The 18,698-nt window shown below is 36.2% G+C and overlaps 1 protein-coding gene across 1 annotated transcript in view; it reads right to left on the bottom strand.

The window, feature by feature from the left end:
• Nucleotides 1-18,698, bottom strand: part of LOC123248482 (phospholipid-transporting ATPase ABCA3-like) — a 231,050-nt gene that overhangs the window by 170,336 nt on the left and 42,016 nt on the right. The window contains exons 3-6 of the mRNA XM_044677271.1: nt 8,837-8,966; nt 1,482-1,636; nt 1,090-1,245; nt 461-671 (exon numbers count right to left, since the gene is read on the bottom strand). Coding sequence (XP_044533206.1) covers nt 461-671; nt 1,090-1,245; nt 1,482-1,636; nt 8,837-8,966 — 652 coding nt within the window. The remainder of the gene's footprint in view (nt 1-460; nt 672-1,089; nt 1,246-1,481; nt 1,637-8,836; nt 8,967-18,698) is intronic.

Genomic DNA, 18,698 nt, shown 5'->3' with positions numbered 1-18,698 from the left:
CTCAGGTCACTTTTTTCTTTGAAAATCTTTTCATTCGATACTAAGGACAGCAAAGAATAGTTTAGATAGGGACTTCCTATTTGTGAAAATCAGCATAATAAAAACGCCCTACAAAAGGGAGAAGATTCTCACAAATATTCAATTAACTTAACTAAGGAAACATCACTAACCAGAAAGTGAATGCCACAATTTATAATAAAGACATGGAGGAAAAATAATGCAACATTTTCATCTTACATAGTCTCTCTGGTATTTATATGTCATTTTCACATGTCTTCCTATCCAAATCTAAGGATCTAACTCTAGAGCAAGTAGAGATACTAAATTTAACGGAAGGATGTTTGGAATATGGCATGAAAAGGAACAGCAAAGAATATCCCTCACTATAATCAGTGTTTGAGTGAAACCTGGGGGGACTGAAAAGTAGAATTGCCTGGTCTGTCTTCCTTGTCTCCCTTACCATATTTATGTTTGAGGAAGAGTGAAGAGCCACAGCACTGCAAGTCCCCTTTGGCCATAATGCCAATGCGGTCCCCTAACAGGTCAGCCTCATCCATAAAGTGAGTGGTCAGCATGATGGTTCGTTTACTTTTCTGCTGCTGAAGTAGATCCCAGGTACTCCGCCTTGACACTGGATCCATGCCAGATGTTGGTTCATCCAACATCACTACCTAGAGAACCAAAGGAATAGTCCCATAATTAGCAAAATGATAATTTGATGGCATTTCATCACTTACCAAGCCAGCGGGGTACCCTGCTTTCTCCTCTACACTCCTACTGCCATGTTGGTCAAGGGGAGCATAATGAGTTTACTCTGAATTCCCTTCAGATACAATAGGAGTTCTACTACATTGCGTCTGCTTAACATTTATTTTTTGAGGTGAACTGAAAGCCCAGGGGAGAGTTAAGTTAGAAGAGACTTTTGGTTTTCATAACCTCATGTAGGGCCTATATATCAAACAGATTACTGACATGTCTGTCCATTGAGCACGCTGTGGGAGGTCCCTTTTAGAGAATGAAGTCAATATAATCTTACTTGATTTTTCTAGTCAGACTGTAGCAAGGGCTTGACCCTGCCTTTTACTATACCTTAGAGCCTGCTATGAGTGCAATGCCAATGGAAACCTTCCGTTTCATTCCCCCACTCAATGACTTTGAAAGAGCATGACGTTTTTGTTCCATATCCAGAATGGCTAAGATATGATCAACTTCCTCAGAGCACTTGTTGGGAGGCAATCCTTTTAGCTAAGAAACCAGGAAGATGGAAACTGGTTAGAAAGAGGCTTCTAAATAAGGTGGTCAATAATATATGACAATTTTTGGCCTAGAAAAAAATCAGAAATCTAGAAACAGATTATTGAGTAAGAAGATGCTGGAATTTCCTTTCTGCCACTTCTTATCTCAAATCTTCAGAAAATGTTCTGAGGATAAAATATCAAATATTTGAACAGAAATATAAAGAACAGTTCTCTTCAGCTCACCTGAGCATAAAATAAAAGGTGCTCAGCAACTGTCAATTCATCAAATAAGACATCATGCTGAGGACATAAACCTAGACTCTTCCGAATGTGAGCCATATCCTGTGAAATCTCAAACCCACTGATGTATGCGTGTCCACTTGTAGGAGGAAAGAGACCTATGATCCAAAACAAGATATTTAGAAGCTTAACTTCAATAATAGGAATATCAATTCATAATCCAACAATCTTTTTTAGAGTCCCTGTTTTGGTTAAATCATGGATTAATTCCATTCCACTACTGTAATATCATTAGAAGAAAGATTCTGTATAGAATACTGGGAGTAGGACCTGCAATAGAAAGTGGAGACAAGGGGGCAGCTGAGTAGCTCAGTGGATTGAGAGCCAGGCCTAGAGATGGGAGGTACTAGGTTCAAATCTGGCCTCAGACACTTCCCAGTTGTGTGACCCTGGGCAAGTCACTTGACCCCCATTGCCTAGCCCTTACTACTCTTCTGCCTTGGAGCCAATACTCAGTATTGACTCCAAGATGGAAGGTAAGGGTTAAAAAAAAAGAAAGTGGATACAAATTTCTCTTTTTATCAGTTAAATCAGTCAGAAGCACTTGTTAAATACTATATGCCTTGGTACTATTTGTGAGGAGAGGATGGAAAATGAAAACATGAAAGCAGAATGAAATAAATCAGTCCTAACTCTCAGGGAGCTCACGTTCTAATGGAGGAGACAAGTCAAGATATCAACAACTATATGTAAACAAGATGTACATAGGCTAAACTTAAGGTAATCTCAGAGAGAAAGAATTAACAATAAAGGAGACAGGGTATAGATGAGAAGGCAGAGAAATTCAGGTCTGGAGGACAGAGAAGAGGCACAGAGTCAGGAGATGAAGTATCTTGCACAAAAAAATAGCCAGGAGGCCACTATCACTATCACAGTATAACGAGGAAGGGAGTAGAGTGTAAGGAGATTAGAAAGGTAGCAAGGGATCCAATTATGACAGACTTTAAAAGCCAGAGGATTTTATATTTGGTCCTAGAAATGGTAGGGAACTGTAGTTTATTGGTCTGGGTGGAGTGGGTTGGAGCTAAATGCAGGATGGTCTAGGACAGTGATGGTGAACGTTTTAGAGACCAAGCGCCAATTCTTCCCTTACCCCCCCCCCCCATCACCTTACCCCAGACAGGGGAGGGAGGAAGGATGCCCATTGGGCTACTGGGCAGAGGGGTGGTTGATGTGAGAAATGTCCTCAGGCACATGGAGAAGGGGAGGGGAAGAGCTCCATCTGAGTCCCTCTGACTTTCTACTAACAAACTCTGGTGAGCAAGTGCAGGTGTGCCCACAGAGAGGATCTGCATGCCCTCTTTGGCATAAATGCCATAGGTTCAAAACCATGGGTCTATGAGGAGGAAATACTTGAGGAAGGAAGACAAACCAGCAGGCTATTGCAATAGTTGGGGTGTGAAGTAATAAGGGTATGCACCAGGATGGGGGTAGTGTCAGAAGGAGAGTACAGGAGTGATATGAAGGTAAAATCAACAAGACTTGGCAACTGACTGGATAGGGGAAATGAAGTGAAGAGTCGAGGAGAATGCCTTGGCTAAGAGCCTGGGTGACTAGGAAGATAGTGGTACCCTTAACGGTAATAAGGAAGTTTGGAAAGGGAGGGGCTGGGGGAAAAGATTATGAATTGAAATTTAGATATACTGAGTTGAAGATACCATTGGAACATTCAGTTCAAAGTGTCAAACAAGTAGTTGGAAATTCAAGTCTGGAAGTCAGCAGAGAGGTGAAGGTTAGGTAAATAGACGAGAATCATTGGAATCATTATTAAAAACATGGGACCTGATATGATCGCCAAGTGACTTAATATTGATAGGAAGAGAAAAAGTGCCCAGAACAGAATTACTGGGGACACACCATGGATAGTGAATAAGTCCTAAAGGAGGATCCAGAAAAGAAGACTGAGAAGAGGTGATCAAATAAGAAGTAAAACCTCCTCTCTAGAAAACAGAGGAGTGTTACAAAAAACCTAGAGAGGGAATAGTACTGAGGAGAGATTGAGTGAATGGCAGAGAAATCAAGAAGAATAAGGACTGAGAAAAGTTCATTATTTTTGGTAATTAAGAGATTATTGGTAAAATTTGGAGAGAGGAGTTTCAGTTGAATGATGAGATCAGAAACCATACTATAGACAATTAGAAAAGACTAAAAGAAGTGAAGGCATCAATTATAGATGGCTTTGGTTTCACAATGAATTTGAAGAAAGAAATAAGACAATAACTAGAGATGGATGAATCAAGTGGGGTTTTTTTTGAGGGGGAAGCATGTATGTGATGAGGGAGAGAAGCAGCCAACAGATGGGAAGAGATGGAAGATTAGTGAGAGTAGGGAAATCTGTTGGAGAAAATGGGATGGAATGGGACCACTTGTGCATGAGAGGTGATTTACCTTGAAAAGGAGAAAGTTCACTTCTTCATATGAGAAAAGATAAAAGAATAGCTTTAAGAATAGAATAGAATAGAAATTTTAGTGATCATAACCAAAGAACCACTGCCAATAATATGGTGTTTTATTTTATTTTAAAAATTTTTCTTTTCTTATCATAAAAAACATATTTTCACAGTTGATTATTCCATAATTATTGCTGTTACTGTGTATAATATTCTCTTGGTTCTGCTTCTTTCATTCTACATTAGTTCATATAGATCTTTCCAGCTTTTTCTGAAATCATTCAGTTCATCATTTCTTACAGCACAATAGTATTCCATCACCATCAGACACCACAATTTGTCCAGCTATTTCCCAATATATGATGAAGCTATATTTTTGTACAAATAGGTCCTTCTCCCCCATGACCTTTTTTATCTCTGGGATACAGATATAGAAGTGGTATTACTGGATCAAAGGGTATGCACTGTTTTATAGCCATTTGGGCATAGTTCCAAATTGCCTTCCAGAATGGTTGAATCAATTCACATTTACACCAGCAATGCATTAGTATCCCAATTTTGCCACATCCCCTCCAATATATATCACTTTCCTTTACTGTCATATTGGCCAGTTGGATAGATGTGAGGTAGTATCACAGAGTTGTTTTTAATTTGCATTTCTCTAATCAAAATGGATTTAGAACATTTTCATCTGATTATTGATAACTTTGATTTCTTCATCTGGAAACTACTTATTCCTATCCTTTGACCATTTGTCAAATGGGGAACGACTTGTAGTCTTATAAATTCGACTTAGTTCTTTAAATATTTGAGAAATGAAATCTTTATCAAAGAAATTTGTTATAAAATTTCCCCCCACCCCATTTGATGTTTTCCTTCTAATCTTGGTTACATTGGTTGTGTTTCTACAAATTTTTTTTAGTAAAAATTATTCATTTTACATCTTGTAATGTTTTCTGTCTCTTGTTTAATAATAAATTCTTCCCTTCTCCATATATATGACAGGTAAACTATTCTATGTTCCTCTAATTTACTTATCACTCTTTATGTCTATATCACATATCCATTTTGACTTTATATTGGTATAGAGTGTGAGATATTGGTCTATACCTAATTTTTGTCAGACTGTTTTCCAATTTTCTCAGTAGTTTTGTCAGATTATGGGTTCTTATCTCAAAAGCTGAGATCTTTGGGTTTATCAAATACTAGACTGCTGAGGTCATTTACCCCTTATCTATTCTATTGATCCAACATTTTGCCCAGTACCAAATTGTTTTGATGATTTATAGTACAGTTTAAGATGTGGTGCTGCTAGGCCACTATCCTTTACAGTTTTTTTTCATTAATTCCTTTGATATTCTTGATCTTTTGTTCTTCCAGATGAATTTTATCATTTCTTCTAGTTCTGTAAAAAAGTTTTTTTGGTAGAGTGATTGTTATGGTACTAAATAAATTAATTCAGATAGGATTATTATATTAGCTTGGTTTACCCACAAGCAATTAATGTTTTTCCAATTGTTTAGATATAACTTTACTTGTGTGAACTGTTTTGTAATTGTGTTTATATAATTTCTGTGTTTGTCTTGGCAAGTAGATTCCCAGATATTTTATATTGTCTTGACTTATTTTAAATGGAACTTCTCTTTTTATCTCTTGCTGCTAGACTTTTGGCATAATATATAGAAATGCTGATGATATACGTGGGTTTATTTTGTATCCCACAACTTTGCTAAAGTTATTTCAACTAGATTTTTTTTGTTGATTCTCTAGGATTCTCTTAAGTATACCATCATATCATTTGCAAAGAGTAATATTTTAGTTTCCTCATTGCCTATTTTTAACTCCTCCAAATTCTTTTTGCTAAAGCTAACATTTCTAGTACAATATTAAATAACAGTAGTGACAGTGGACATCCTTGCTTCATTCCTGATCTTATTGGGAAGGCTTCTAACTTATTCCCATTTCAGATGATACTTGCTGATGGTTTTAAATAAATACTACTTATTATTTTAAGGAAAGGTCCACTTATTCCTATGCTTTCTAGTGTTTTTTAATAAGAATGGGTATTGTATTTTGTCAAAGGCTTTTTTTGCATTTATTGAGATAATCATATGTTTTCTGTTAGATTGGTTAATTTTGATGTTAGTTTTCCTAATATTAAACCAGTGTGTATTTCCCACCACCTTATCTTACCCTTTTGCTCCTGCTCTTTCTCTTTCCTATCACTCTGCTCCTCCACACAAGTGTTTTGCTTTTAATCACACCTTCATTTCCCTCCCACCACCACCTTTCTTATTCCCTTTCTAATTCTCTATAGGGTAAGATAGGGTTCTATGCCCCACCAAGTCTGGTTGTTATTTCCTCTCTGAGCCATTTCTGATGAAGCATTGCCCATCACCACCCTCATCTTCTCCAGTGTAATAGGTTTTTTCGCCTCCATACCTCTGTAGGTAAAATAACTTATTCCACTTTACATTTCTCTTCCCTTTCTCTCATTGCAATCCTCTTTTTTCACTTTCTGATTACTTTTGCATGTCAACCTAAACAGCTTACTCCCAATACCCCCTGTTTATGTATACTTCGTCTGACTACTATAATAAATGATAAAAATATCATCTTACCATGTGGGAATATAAACAATTTGTCCCTGCTAATTCTCTTTAATTTTCTTTTTCTTATTTACCTTTGTATGCTTCTCTTGAATCTTATATTTGGACATCAAATTTTCTCTTTAGGTCTTTTTAAAAATCAGGAATGGATTTCTATTTTATTAAATGATCATTTTTTCCCCTGAAAGAAATGGTCAGTTTTGATGGATTGGTTATTCTTGGTTGCAAAGCTAGTTCCTTTGCCTTCTGGAATATCATAGTTCTGTTTTTCCTGCAAGATTCAGTTCTTCCAAGGTGGTATAATGGCTTTGAAAGCTGCTGATTTAGTTTCCTCTAGGAACTGCTAATGGCTTGCAGGGCTCTGAGCACTGCAGGTTTAAACAGGTCTAGCACCATGAATTTAGGACCTCACTGTACAATTGTGTCAGGGCTTGAGACTTCAAAGGGTGGGTGTGGGGGTGTTCTGCCATTGGCTTAGGCAGGGTCCTGGAGTCTCAAAGTTGGTTCATGCCCAGTGCAATAGGTAGGGTAAGATTTCCTGATCATTGATCCTAATTCTGGCACAGTCCTTGCAGCTATTGTTAACTAACTTAACAATCACCATGTTCTCTCAGAGATAGATAACCCAGGAACCTGAACCAAACAGCCTTGAGAATAGCATTGTTTCTAGCCCAGTGTCCTCAACCATCTTAAGGAACGAAAAGTGGCAACTTCTCCTGCAGGTGAAGTCTGTAAAAAGACTGCCTTTGGCATTATTCAAAGGGTTCAACACCAAAAATGGATATGATTTTATCACTAAAAAAGACATTCAAGAAAAAATATTACCTCTTCCTTTGTTGCTGCACCTTAAGGACTATGACAGTTTTCTTTTGAATTGAAGCTGAAATTCTATAGATATTGTCTCTCAATAGAATATGATCTCTTTGAGAGCAGGGATTATATTATTTTCCTATACATATCCTCAATGTTTGTCACATTGATTTTCATAGAAAATGCTTTCTTTCACTCATTCTCTAAAGAGTAAGTTTTTAGCTAGGTTTTGAAACTGAGAGAAATTCATGAAAAACAAAAAAAAGTGGCAGGGGAAAGATTCAAGATGGATAAAATTGCTTAGCTACAAATAACTGGCATGCCATCTAGGGAGGATACCAGTCAGAGTCAGTATGAAGGCTAGTGCCCATGGAGATTAATATAAATATAATTAATATTAATCATTAATATGTACCATGCTTGAGCATTGTATAGGGAATCAAAATTCAAATTTTGTCAAAATTCAATTTAACAAATTTATATTAAGAACATAGAAATATTAAGGATTATCCCTTTGGGCCTGAAGCAAAAATGAAAACTGGATGACCAAACTTTTGACAAACATATAAAGAATACTGACCATGGAATCAAATGATACGAATTTAAATCCTACTTCTGGAGCATTTTCTACTCTGGCACCTTAGGCAAGTCACTTAATCTTCCTGTGTTTCAGCTTTTAATCTTTAAAATGAAGCAGTTGGACCAGATAGTTTCTGAAATTTCTTTTAGCTCAAGAACAATATGATTACAGGATTTATAACTGGTAAGAACCTGAGATCACCTTGCTCATCTTCTTTCTATTGCCCATCTTCCTTCTGTTAGAGATGAGAGACTCCTGTATAAAGCCCAGGGAAATTAAGTGACTTACCAAAAGTAACAGTAGTGTTAAGTAGCATAAGTAATGCTGAAATGGAAACAACTCAATTAGGGGCAGGAGAGGTAAGGCTTAATGTGGTGCTTAATGACTGAAATTCTTGAGTATTTCTTAATTTTAAAATAATTATTAATTGACCAGCCAAGACATCCTAATCTAGCCAGTTGATTCACTCCACAATACAAAAGGTAAAAGAGAGTGTACTCCTCTCATACAAGTCTATATATACCCCTTGTAAGCTCATCATTCAGTCCTTTCCCTGGACATCCTAAGAGATCTCTGGTTGGTAAATAGTCACAGAAGTGCTTGGACTACTGTTAGAATTTGTTGACCTCCTTTAATCTTTCAATTGGCTGGTCAGCCTTTCTCTTAATCCTTTTATCTTTAACAAAGACAACCCATTTTGATAGCCTGTGGGGAAGAAACTGGGTATAGCTTTAGCTTAGAATCAGGCTGTTTCATCCTGACTCTGAAGGGAGGCTAAGGGGAAAAATGATTTCACAATTCAATATTAATTTCCCACATTAGGAATAATTTTCTTTAGATTCTAAAAACACGAATTCTTGTCCAAAGTTACTCATCTTTTTCTCAACTGGGCTGCTCCTGAATTCATACCTGTGAGTATGGATAGGGTGGTAGTCTTCCCTGCTCCATTATGTCCTAGAAGTACAGTTATTTGCCCTTCATACAAGTTTAGGCTCAGGTTTTTAATAGCTTGTTTTTTCTTTCTCCCAATCAAATAAGTCTGTGAAAAAAGCAAGCAGAGTGACTATATACCATTCTGATATTTCTAAAGAGTTTTACAAGAGAGTAAGTACCCACTAGCAACCAGCCTTCCTTAAAAGATCATATTACATCATCAAACTTAGAATGGAAAATTCAGATTTAACAAATTTTAGCAGTAAAAAAATTGGGGTACGACTGTAAAGAAAACACATTTCAAAGTTTGTGGTAATGATATTAAAAATTAATTGGTAAAATGCTGTGCTTTCATTGTCATCATGATTTCATGATGGGATTGTCAATGAAGATGAGATAAATAATAGAAAATACTTATGTTCCTATTATGGCACTGGGGATATAAAGATAGGCACAATATGGAGTGTCCCCAAACTCCTAGTACAGTTTTGCACTATGAAAGTTTTCATTAAGCTTTCATAGTTCAAAACTTCATTAGGCCTTGGGAATACCTTGTATTAGAACTTATTTCCAATTTGAAGATGGGAAAAAGATGAGGGCATAGATAAATATGACACAAAGGCAAATGTGTGGAAAGATGGCCAAGCAAAATACTATGAGAAAACTGAGGAGGAAAGGTCCACTTTCAGCTTCAGCAGGAGAGAAGGAAATTTTAAGGATAGCTTCAAGGAAGGAAGGAGTTAAGGAATCAAGGGTTTATTAAGTTTATTATGTGCCAGCAAATATTTCGTTTGATCTTGATAATAATCCTGTGGTAGGTATTATTATCCCCATTGTATATTTGAAGAAACTCAGGTAGATACAAGTGAAATGACTTGCCCAGGGTCACATAACCAGGAAGAGTCTGAGGCCAAATTTGAATTCGGGTGTTCCTGACTCCAAGTCTAGCCTTTTACCTATTTATTACCTCATGCAGGCAGTGTCTAAGCTAGAGCTTTCAAGAAAGTATAATTTCAAGAGTCTGAGAGAGTGGCAAGGACAAGTTCATTCCAGCTATGAAGAATGACATAAAACAAGGAGCAGAGTTAAGAAATTATAAAAAGAGAAAAATTAATCAAAAGCAAACCTGTTTGGTTGAACTACAGAGCAATGAAAGTGTGTATATAAGAAATAAGATCAGAAAAGTAAGATGCAATCAGACTTTTTATGGCCCTGAATGCCAAGGTCAGAACACTGTAATTAACTTTTAGTGTACTTAGGGTGAATTGTCTTATACAAGCAATGCCATGGAGCATGAGTAGAGTTGCTGTTCTTGGTTGCAGCTATCCATATGGGAGCTGTGTGATCAGCTTTGCTTCAGAGTTAGAGAGCTTGCACAGATAATGAACTTCTTTATTGGATACAAAGTAAAAAAGAAAACCTGAAGATTTTCCAAAGGGCGTACATTTTGCTTCTACCTTTTCCTTCTTTTCTAGTTGAAAATCATATCAGGACTATTTTAAACCACTTCTTTGAAAATGAAGTGAATGAAGAAGTGGCTCTCTCTTCCCTGCCTAGCCTCACAGAGTCTATGAGCACTTGGCATCTAAAGACCTGTCTGGAAAAGCCTGAATCTGGGTTTGGGTTGCCTCTTTTGGGCTTGTTCTTATTTGACCTTGTTATGAATAAAAATTAATCTTGAAGACTGTACTAAATTCATAAGTATTAGTAAATAGAAAGAAAGAGAAAAATAAGGTTTCCAGCCTTTCTAATTTAAAGTACCAGCCAAGTTACTTCTGATCCTTCAGGTCCTAGATTCTCCATGGGCCCTGGTCCATGTGGGGGTTGGGGGACCCAGCTACCTACATAATCAGGCCAGACAAAATAAGGCCAATCAAGGAGTGGGTTTGAGTTCAGGGAGGGACCAGAGCCAAAGAGACAGAGTTCCAAGATTCCTGGCCTGGTGTGGTCCCACCATGCCATTTGCCAGAGACTGCTTATATAGATAAGCTGGGACAGCTGAGAAATAGGGCTCCTTTTATAAGTACAAAGGAATGACAGAGACAAAAAGCAAGAAGAGGTTTACAGGCTGGCTTTTCAAACTCAGTCTAAACCCTCCCTCAGGATCCATCAATTAGTCCACTCCCCATATAACACATCCTCTCACTTCCATGATTTCTGATGGTCAGGAAATCTTGCCTGTCATGCTAGCAAATTAAGGCACATGACTCTGTGACTCCTATGGCTTAAGACTTCCTGGATCTAATGGTTTCCTAGATATTTAATTCATACAATGTCCCCACCCTGATTCTTTGGGAGACCATCTGTAGCCCCTAGGAGTGAGAATAGGCCCCAGTAAAACCACAACTATAATCTAGAAGTAGTTAGACACGTAGGTTCCCCCTCCAGTATGAGAATTTAATCCAATTCCTTCCCAAATAATGGATGTTCTTCCAAGAAATCACTGGTGCAAGAATTCTATGAGAAAACTTTGTTAGATGGTTACACACTGATGTATTGAATTATCACCTATAGAAAACTGTTTAGAGCCACTGAGGTAATCCAAATCCATTGTTTCCATCTTGTAAATCATTACTAACCATTGTCCCTGCAAAAGGCCTACCTAATCCCTTAGCCTATGTCATTTTCCCTATAAAGTATGTATTTCAAATCATTAAACTTTATCACTGATCAGCATGAGAATTTCTGTGTGTCTAGTTTATCAGTCTGTTAGCTCCAGAATCCTATAATTCCTGTAATCCCAGAATCATTTTTCTCATCCTGATTCATTGACCCACAAGTAATTTGTCAAGCAGATCTTGAGAACCATCATGTTAAGTCTCCCCACTTTTGGTTCTCCATGAGATTAACATGTCTGTTTCCCCAGTGAATCATTCGACATATGGAGTCTATATGGTTAGAATTTTCTCACCAGGGTGCATAATAGCACAAAAGATATTATAGATTTCATAGAAGGATTAACTACAATTTGGGTAATTAAAAGAAAGAAGAAGAAAAAAATGATTTATAAGTGCACTGATACAGAGTCATTAGGGGACATTCCCCTTTTTTGGCATCAATGTTTACAATCAGGATAAACAGAGAGCTAAATCCCCCTCACTTCAGTTCATTATATCCAAAGGTTCACTGAGAATCTTATAACATAGTGTTTGATTCCTGTAAGCATTTTACAGCACCTTCTCTAGAAGATTTGCTTTCCTGGTCCAGGGTATTGCAATTATCTTTTCCTAAAATTGCTTTAAAAAGATCACACCTCAGACACTTTCTAGCTGTATGACCCTGGGCAACTCACTTAACCCACATTGCCTAGCCTTTGCCACTCTTCTGCTATAGAACCAATACACAGTATTAATTCTAGGATGGAAGGTGAGAGTTTAAAAAAATAAACAGATTATAGATATTTGTCTTTTAGGATAATTATACAACCCCCCGCAGAAAGATATACATTAACAATAGAACTGAGAAAGGATGTATGGCTAAGCTATAAGGTAGGTTATTGATCTGAAAAAAACCCATTAAATAATATATGAATCAATTCTCCCAAAAACGAGAGAGAAAATTAAATTTAAAAAATATTAAAATCATACATACAAATACAAATTAAAATCATAACAAATCCTTGATTCACATTCAAGGTCTAGTTGAAGTGACTCCTATGACTTAAGACTTCTGGAATCTAATGGTCTCTTACATATTTAATTTGTAACCTTAGGTGAATAGATCCCAAGATGGGCATGTCCAGAAATGTGAGTTCAAGAGATCTGATGGCCCTGGGAATACTGAGAAGTGAGGGTGGTTAATTTTTTGCAGCAATAACAATAGCAGATTAGGAATAAGAGAAGTTTTTGAATTAGAAAGGGTAGTCACCAACAAAAGGATGACCCAAATATGGCTATTTCATCAGAATACAATGGACCAAAAGTTGAGATAATTTATAGCTGAGCTGAAATGTAAAATATAAAGGATGCCTTAGGTAACCTTTTAATTCCTTTGTATTCTAATAGGATTTAAATACCTATCTCTCAGCACACTGTAAAATTAGTGATAAGTCAGGTTACTGAATCTTAGATCCTTCTGTTAAAAGGGCACTGAGGTTTTTTTCAAATATACTAGCTCCTGGGTGGAGCCAAGATGGCAGAGTAGGACAGAGAAGCTCCAAGTCACCATGAGAATCCTCTCCAACCAATATTAAGATATCGCCACAAGAGTGAAAGAACTAACAAGGAGACAGAGTGAAACAACTTTCAAGAAAAGAAAAGTCCAAAAGGTAGGCAGAGAACATCTGGGGCACTGGGGTGAGAGGGGAGCAGAGTAAGCAAGAGGCGGTAGCAAGGAGTGAAAAGAAATCTAAGAGCAAGCTACACCCCCCAGCCCACATCTGCTGCCCAGGATCAGAACCTAAGTCCAATCCAACATTTATACCTTGAGATCCTGCCTGGGCAAATGATGGTCCAAACCAACCCACACCCCTTTAAATTTCAAACCCAGTATGCTGAAGTGAGCTGATATGTGTGGGCCCAGAGCAAAGCCAGGAGTCCCAGTCTGGGCTTGGGGTAAGGACATAGTTCACAGTTTGGGGTGGCTAATAGTACTAAAGGGGGGCCTGATCTTTTTGCCTAAACCTTAGGGTAGAGCTCCAGGACAATCCAGGGCAATCAAGGATGTGCCTGATTAGAACAAGTGCACAGTAAAACCAAAAACTTACACCTAAGCCTGAGGCTACAATTTGAATAGTTCCTGACCTGATCAAGATCAAAAGAAGACCAAAATCTTCCAACCAAGCCTAAGGCAAGTCTTTGAGCTATTCGGATCTCAAGGGTTAATTGAATCAGCATGGGGAGGGGGATCTTGGAGCTCTCAGCCCTCAGGCAATCATACCTTCTTCAAAGAACTTAAACTGGTAAAAACACAGAAAATAAGCTAAGAAAAGCATCAAGGAAGAACTGAAGTTTAAGAGGGTAACTAAACCTCCTAGAAAATAGAGCTTACCTGTAACTAGGTAGGAAAAATAAGCAAACAACAAAAAAAGCACCTACCTCCACAGAATTTTTGTGGAGACAAAGAGCAAGGTACAGACTCAGAAGGGGACAGTGAAAACAAAGCAAACACATGTAAAGTCCAAAAGAAAAATATGGATTGGACAAAGATTCTGGAAGAACACAAAAAAGTCTTCAAAAATCAATTAAGAGAGGCAGAGGAAAAGTGGGGAAGAGAAATGAAAGCAATGCAAGAAGAAATGGGCCAATTGAAAAAGGAGAACCAAAAATTGACAGAGGAGAATCTGGCCATAAAAATCAGAATTGAGCAATTAGAAACTAATGATTTCATGAGAAATCAAGAAACAATAAAGCAGAATCAAAGGAATGAAAAAACAGAGGAAAACATGAAATATCTTACTGAAACAAACAACTGACCTGAAAAGCATATCCAGGAGAGACAACTTGAAAAATTTGGACTACCTGAAAGTCATGATCAAGAAAAAAAACTTGGACATTATAACACAAGAAATTATAAAAGAAAACTGCCCAGATATCCTGAAACAAGAAAATAAAATTGAAACTGAAAGAATTCATAGATCACCTCTAGAAAGAAATCCTAAAATAACAACTTCCCAGAATGTAATAGCTAAATTCAAAAGCCACCAAGCTAAGGAGAAAATACTGCAAGCAGCCAAGAAGAAAACACTTTAAGTACCATGGAGCTACAATCAAGATCACACAGGACCCAACCACTTCTACATTAAAGGATCAGAAGGCATGGAATATGATATTCAGGAAGGCAAAAGATCTGGTTTTGCAACCCAGAGTCACCTTTCCAGCAAAGCTGAGTATATTCTTTCAGGGGGCAAATGGACATTCAATAAGATAGGAGATTTCCATGCATTCTTGAGGAATAAGTCAGACCTAAACAAAAGATTTTAAGTACAAGAGAAGCCTAAAAAGGTAAATAAGAAAGAGAAAATCTAAGGAACTCATTAAGGTCAAAATATTTATATGTATACGTGGAGAGAGGATATCTGGAATTTTAAAAATTACTCTTAGTAGTAGAGAAGATAGAAGGAATATACTTAGAAAGATGGTTGGGAAGTAAGCTGATTATGATATGATGTATATGATGATATAAGATGATATGATGTGTATAAAAATGTGACAATATGAAATGATATATATGTATATGATATGTATGAATATGATATGATATGTAAAAAATCAAAGGGTGAAAGGATTGCACTAAGAAAAGAGAGATAGGATGGGGTAAATTATATAATATAAAGAGGAATGAAAAATCATTATAAAGTGGGGAGGATAAGGGTGATGACAATGTTTAAACTTTACTCTCATCATAACTGGCTCAGAAGGAAAAATAAATATACTCAGTAGGGTATAGAATTCTATCTTACCTTACAGAGAAGTAGAAGAGGAATAAGAAAAGGGAAGTGGGAGGTAATTGGAGGAAGGAGAAATTAGGAGGGTGATAAAAAGCAAAATATTGGTGAGGAGGAACAGAGTAAAAAGGAATAGAGCAAGCTCTAAAGGGGAAAATAAGATGGAGGGCAATACACAGTTAGTAATCATAACTCTGAATGTGATTGGGATGAACTTACAATAAAACAGAAGCAGACAGCAGAGTAGATTAAAAACCAGAATCCTACTATATATTGTTTACAAGAAACACATCTGAGGCAGGGTGACCCACACAGATTAAAGGTAAAAGGCTGAAGCAGAATTTATTATGTAGTATCCAAAGTAAAAAACGTAGGAGTAGCAATCATGATACCAGACAAAGCTAAAGTAGAACTTGATTTGATTAAGAGATAAAGAATTACATTTTGCTAAAAGGTACTATAAACAATGAAGTAATATCATTACTAAACATTTATGCACCAAGTGGTACAGCATCTAGATTTCTAAAGGAGAAACTAAAGGAGCTTAAGGAGGAAATAGATAGTAGGATCATACTAGTAGGAAATCTCAACCTTCCCCTTTTAGAACTAGATAACTAGATATCTGGAGAAAACTGAATAGGGATAAAAAAGGACTATACCTTCTTCTCAGGAGTACATGGCACATAAACAAAGACTGACCATGTACTAGGGCATAGAAACATTGCAAACAAATTCAGAAAAGCAGAAATAATAAATAATAAATGCAATTTTTTCAGATCATAATGTAATAAAAATATAATTAATAAGGGTCCATGGAAAGACAAATTTAAAATTAATTGGAAACTAAATAACCTAATCCTTCAAAACTGGTGGGTCAAAAAACGAATCACAGAAACAATTACTGACTTCATTGAAGAGAATGACAATGAGAAGACAACATATCAAAATTTTGGGGATACAGCCAAAGCAGTACTCAGGGAAAAATTTATATCCCTGAGTGCCTATATCAGTGGTTCCCAAACTTTTTTGGCCTACCGCCCCCTTTCTAGAAAAAATATTACTTAGCTTACTTACTTTTATACTATCACTACCCCCTTAGAGTTATTCACCACCCCCAAATGCACCTGTGGCCATCATCTCCCCCCCCCCGGATCACTGCAGCACCCACCAGGGGGCGGTGGTGCCCACTTTGGGTATCATTGGCCTATATCAACAAAATAGAGAGGGAGAAAATCAATGAAATTGGGCTTGCAACTTAAAAAAATTAGAAAGAGAACGAAGTAAAAATCCCAAGATAAAAACTAAATTGGAAATTCTAAAAATTAAAGGAGAAATCAATAAAATTGAGAATAAAAGAACTATTGAACTAATAACTAAAACCAAGAGCTGGTACTTTGAAAAAAACAAATAAAATAGATAAAGTACTGGTTAATCTAATTTTTAAAAAAGCAAGAACAGAATCAAATTAACAGTATCAAAAATGAAAAGGGTGATCTCACTTCTAATGAAAAGGAAATTAAGACAATTATTAAAAGCTACTTTGTCCAAGTATATGGCAATAAATATGATAATCTAGGTGAAATGGATGTATATTTACAAAAATATAAAATGCCTAGATTAACAAAAGAGGAAATAGAATACTTAAATAATCTCATCTCCAAAAAAGAAATTGAACGAGTCATCAAGGGACTCCCTAAGAAAAAATCCCCAGGGCCTGATGGATTCACAAGTGAATTCTATAAAACATTTAAAGAACAACTTATCCTGATACTACACAAATTATTTGACAAAATAGGCAAAGGAGTTTTTCCAAATTCATTTTATGACATAAATATGGTGCTGACTCTCAAACCAGAAAGACCAAAAACAGAGAAAGAAAACTACAGACCAATCTCCTTAATGAACATAGATGCAAAAATCTTAAAATACTAGCAAAGAGACTGCAACAAGTCATTACAAGGATCCAGAAATGCAAGGCTGGTTTAACATTAGGAAAACTATCCACATAATTGACCATATCGATGACCAAACTAAAAGAAATCACATGATTATCTCATTAGATACAGAAAAACCCTTTGACAAAATACAAAATCCATTCCTATTTTTTAAAAAAACTACAAAATATAAGGAATAGAAGGGCCTTTGCTCAAAATAATAAACAGTATTGAATTAAAACCATCAGCAATTATCATCTGCAATGGGGAAGAATTAGAAGTCTTTCGAATAAGATCAGGAATGAAGCAAAGATGCCCATTATCAACCAAATTATTTAATATTGTACTAGAAATGCTAGTGGTAGCAATTAGAGAAGAAAAAGAAACTGAAGGGATGAAAGTAGGCAATGAGGAAACTAAACTATCGCTCTTTGTGGATGATACGATGGTATACTTAGAGAATCCAAGAAAATCAACTAAAAAGCTAGTAGAAATAATTTTCACAAAGTTGCAGGATATAAAATAAATCCACACAAATCATTAGCATTTCTATTTATTTCCAATAAAAATCAGCAGCAAGAGTTAGAAAGAGAAACTCCATTTAAAATCATTCTAGGAAATATAAACAATTTGGGAATCTATCTGCTAGGACAAATTCTGAAATTATATGACCACAACTACAAAACACTTTTCACACAAATAAAACTAGACCTAAACAGTTGGAAAAATGTTAACTGTTCATGGGTAAGACAAAGCTAACATAAGAAAAATGACAATCCTATTTAAACTAATTTACTTATTCAGTGCCATACCTATCAAACTACAAAAAAAAACTTTTTATAGAATTAGAAAAAATGATAACAAAGTTAATTTGGAAAAACAAAAGATGAAGAATATCAAGAGAACTAATGAAAAAAAATGAAGAATGAAGGCCTAGTAGTACCAGATCTAAAACTATACTATAAAGCAGTGATCATCAGAACAATATGGTACTGCCTAAGAGAGAGAAGGATGGATCAATGGAATAGACTTGGGGAAAATGACCTCAACAAGCTAGTGTTTGAAAAACCAAAAGATCACAGCTTTTGGGATGAGAACCCACTATTTGACAAAAATGCTGGAAAAATTGGAAAACAGTATGGGAGAGATTAGGTTTGGATCAACATCTCATAACCTATACCAAAATAAATTCAGAATGAGTAAATCACTTAAATATAAAGAAGGAAATTATAAGTAAATTAGGTGAACATAGAATAGTATACCTGTCAGATCTGTGGGAAAGGAAAGAATTTAAGACCAAGCAAGAGATAAAGAACACTACAAATTGTAAACATGATTTTTTTTATTACATTAAATTAAAAAGGTTTTGTACAAATAAAACCAATGCAATCAAAATTAGAAGGGAAGCAACAAACTGGGAAAACATTTTTTTTAACATTTATTAATATACATTTTTAACATGGTTACCTGATTCATACTCCTCTTATCCCCTTCCCCCCCCCCCCCCCACTCCCCCCAC

This window comes from Gracilinanus agilis, chromosome 1 (genome assembly GCF_016433145.1).
Source record: "Gracilinanus agilis isolate LMUSP501 chromosome 1, AgileGrace, whole genome shotgun sequence".
Classification (NCBI taxonomy): Eukaryota; Metazoa; Chordata; class Mammalia; order Didelphimorphia; family Didelphidae; genus Gracilinanus; species Gracilinanus agilis.
Note: the sequence above shows the minus strand (reverse complement) of the source record. Positions and strands in the feature narration are given on the sequence as shown.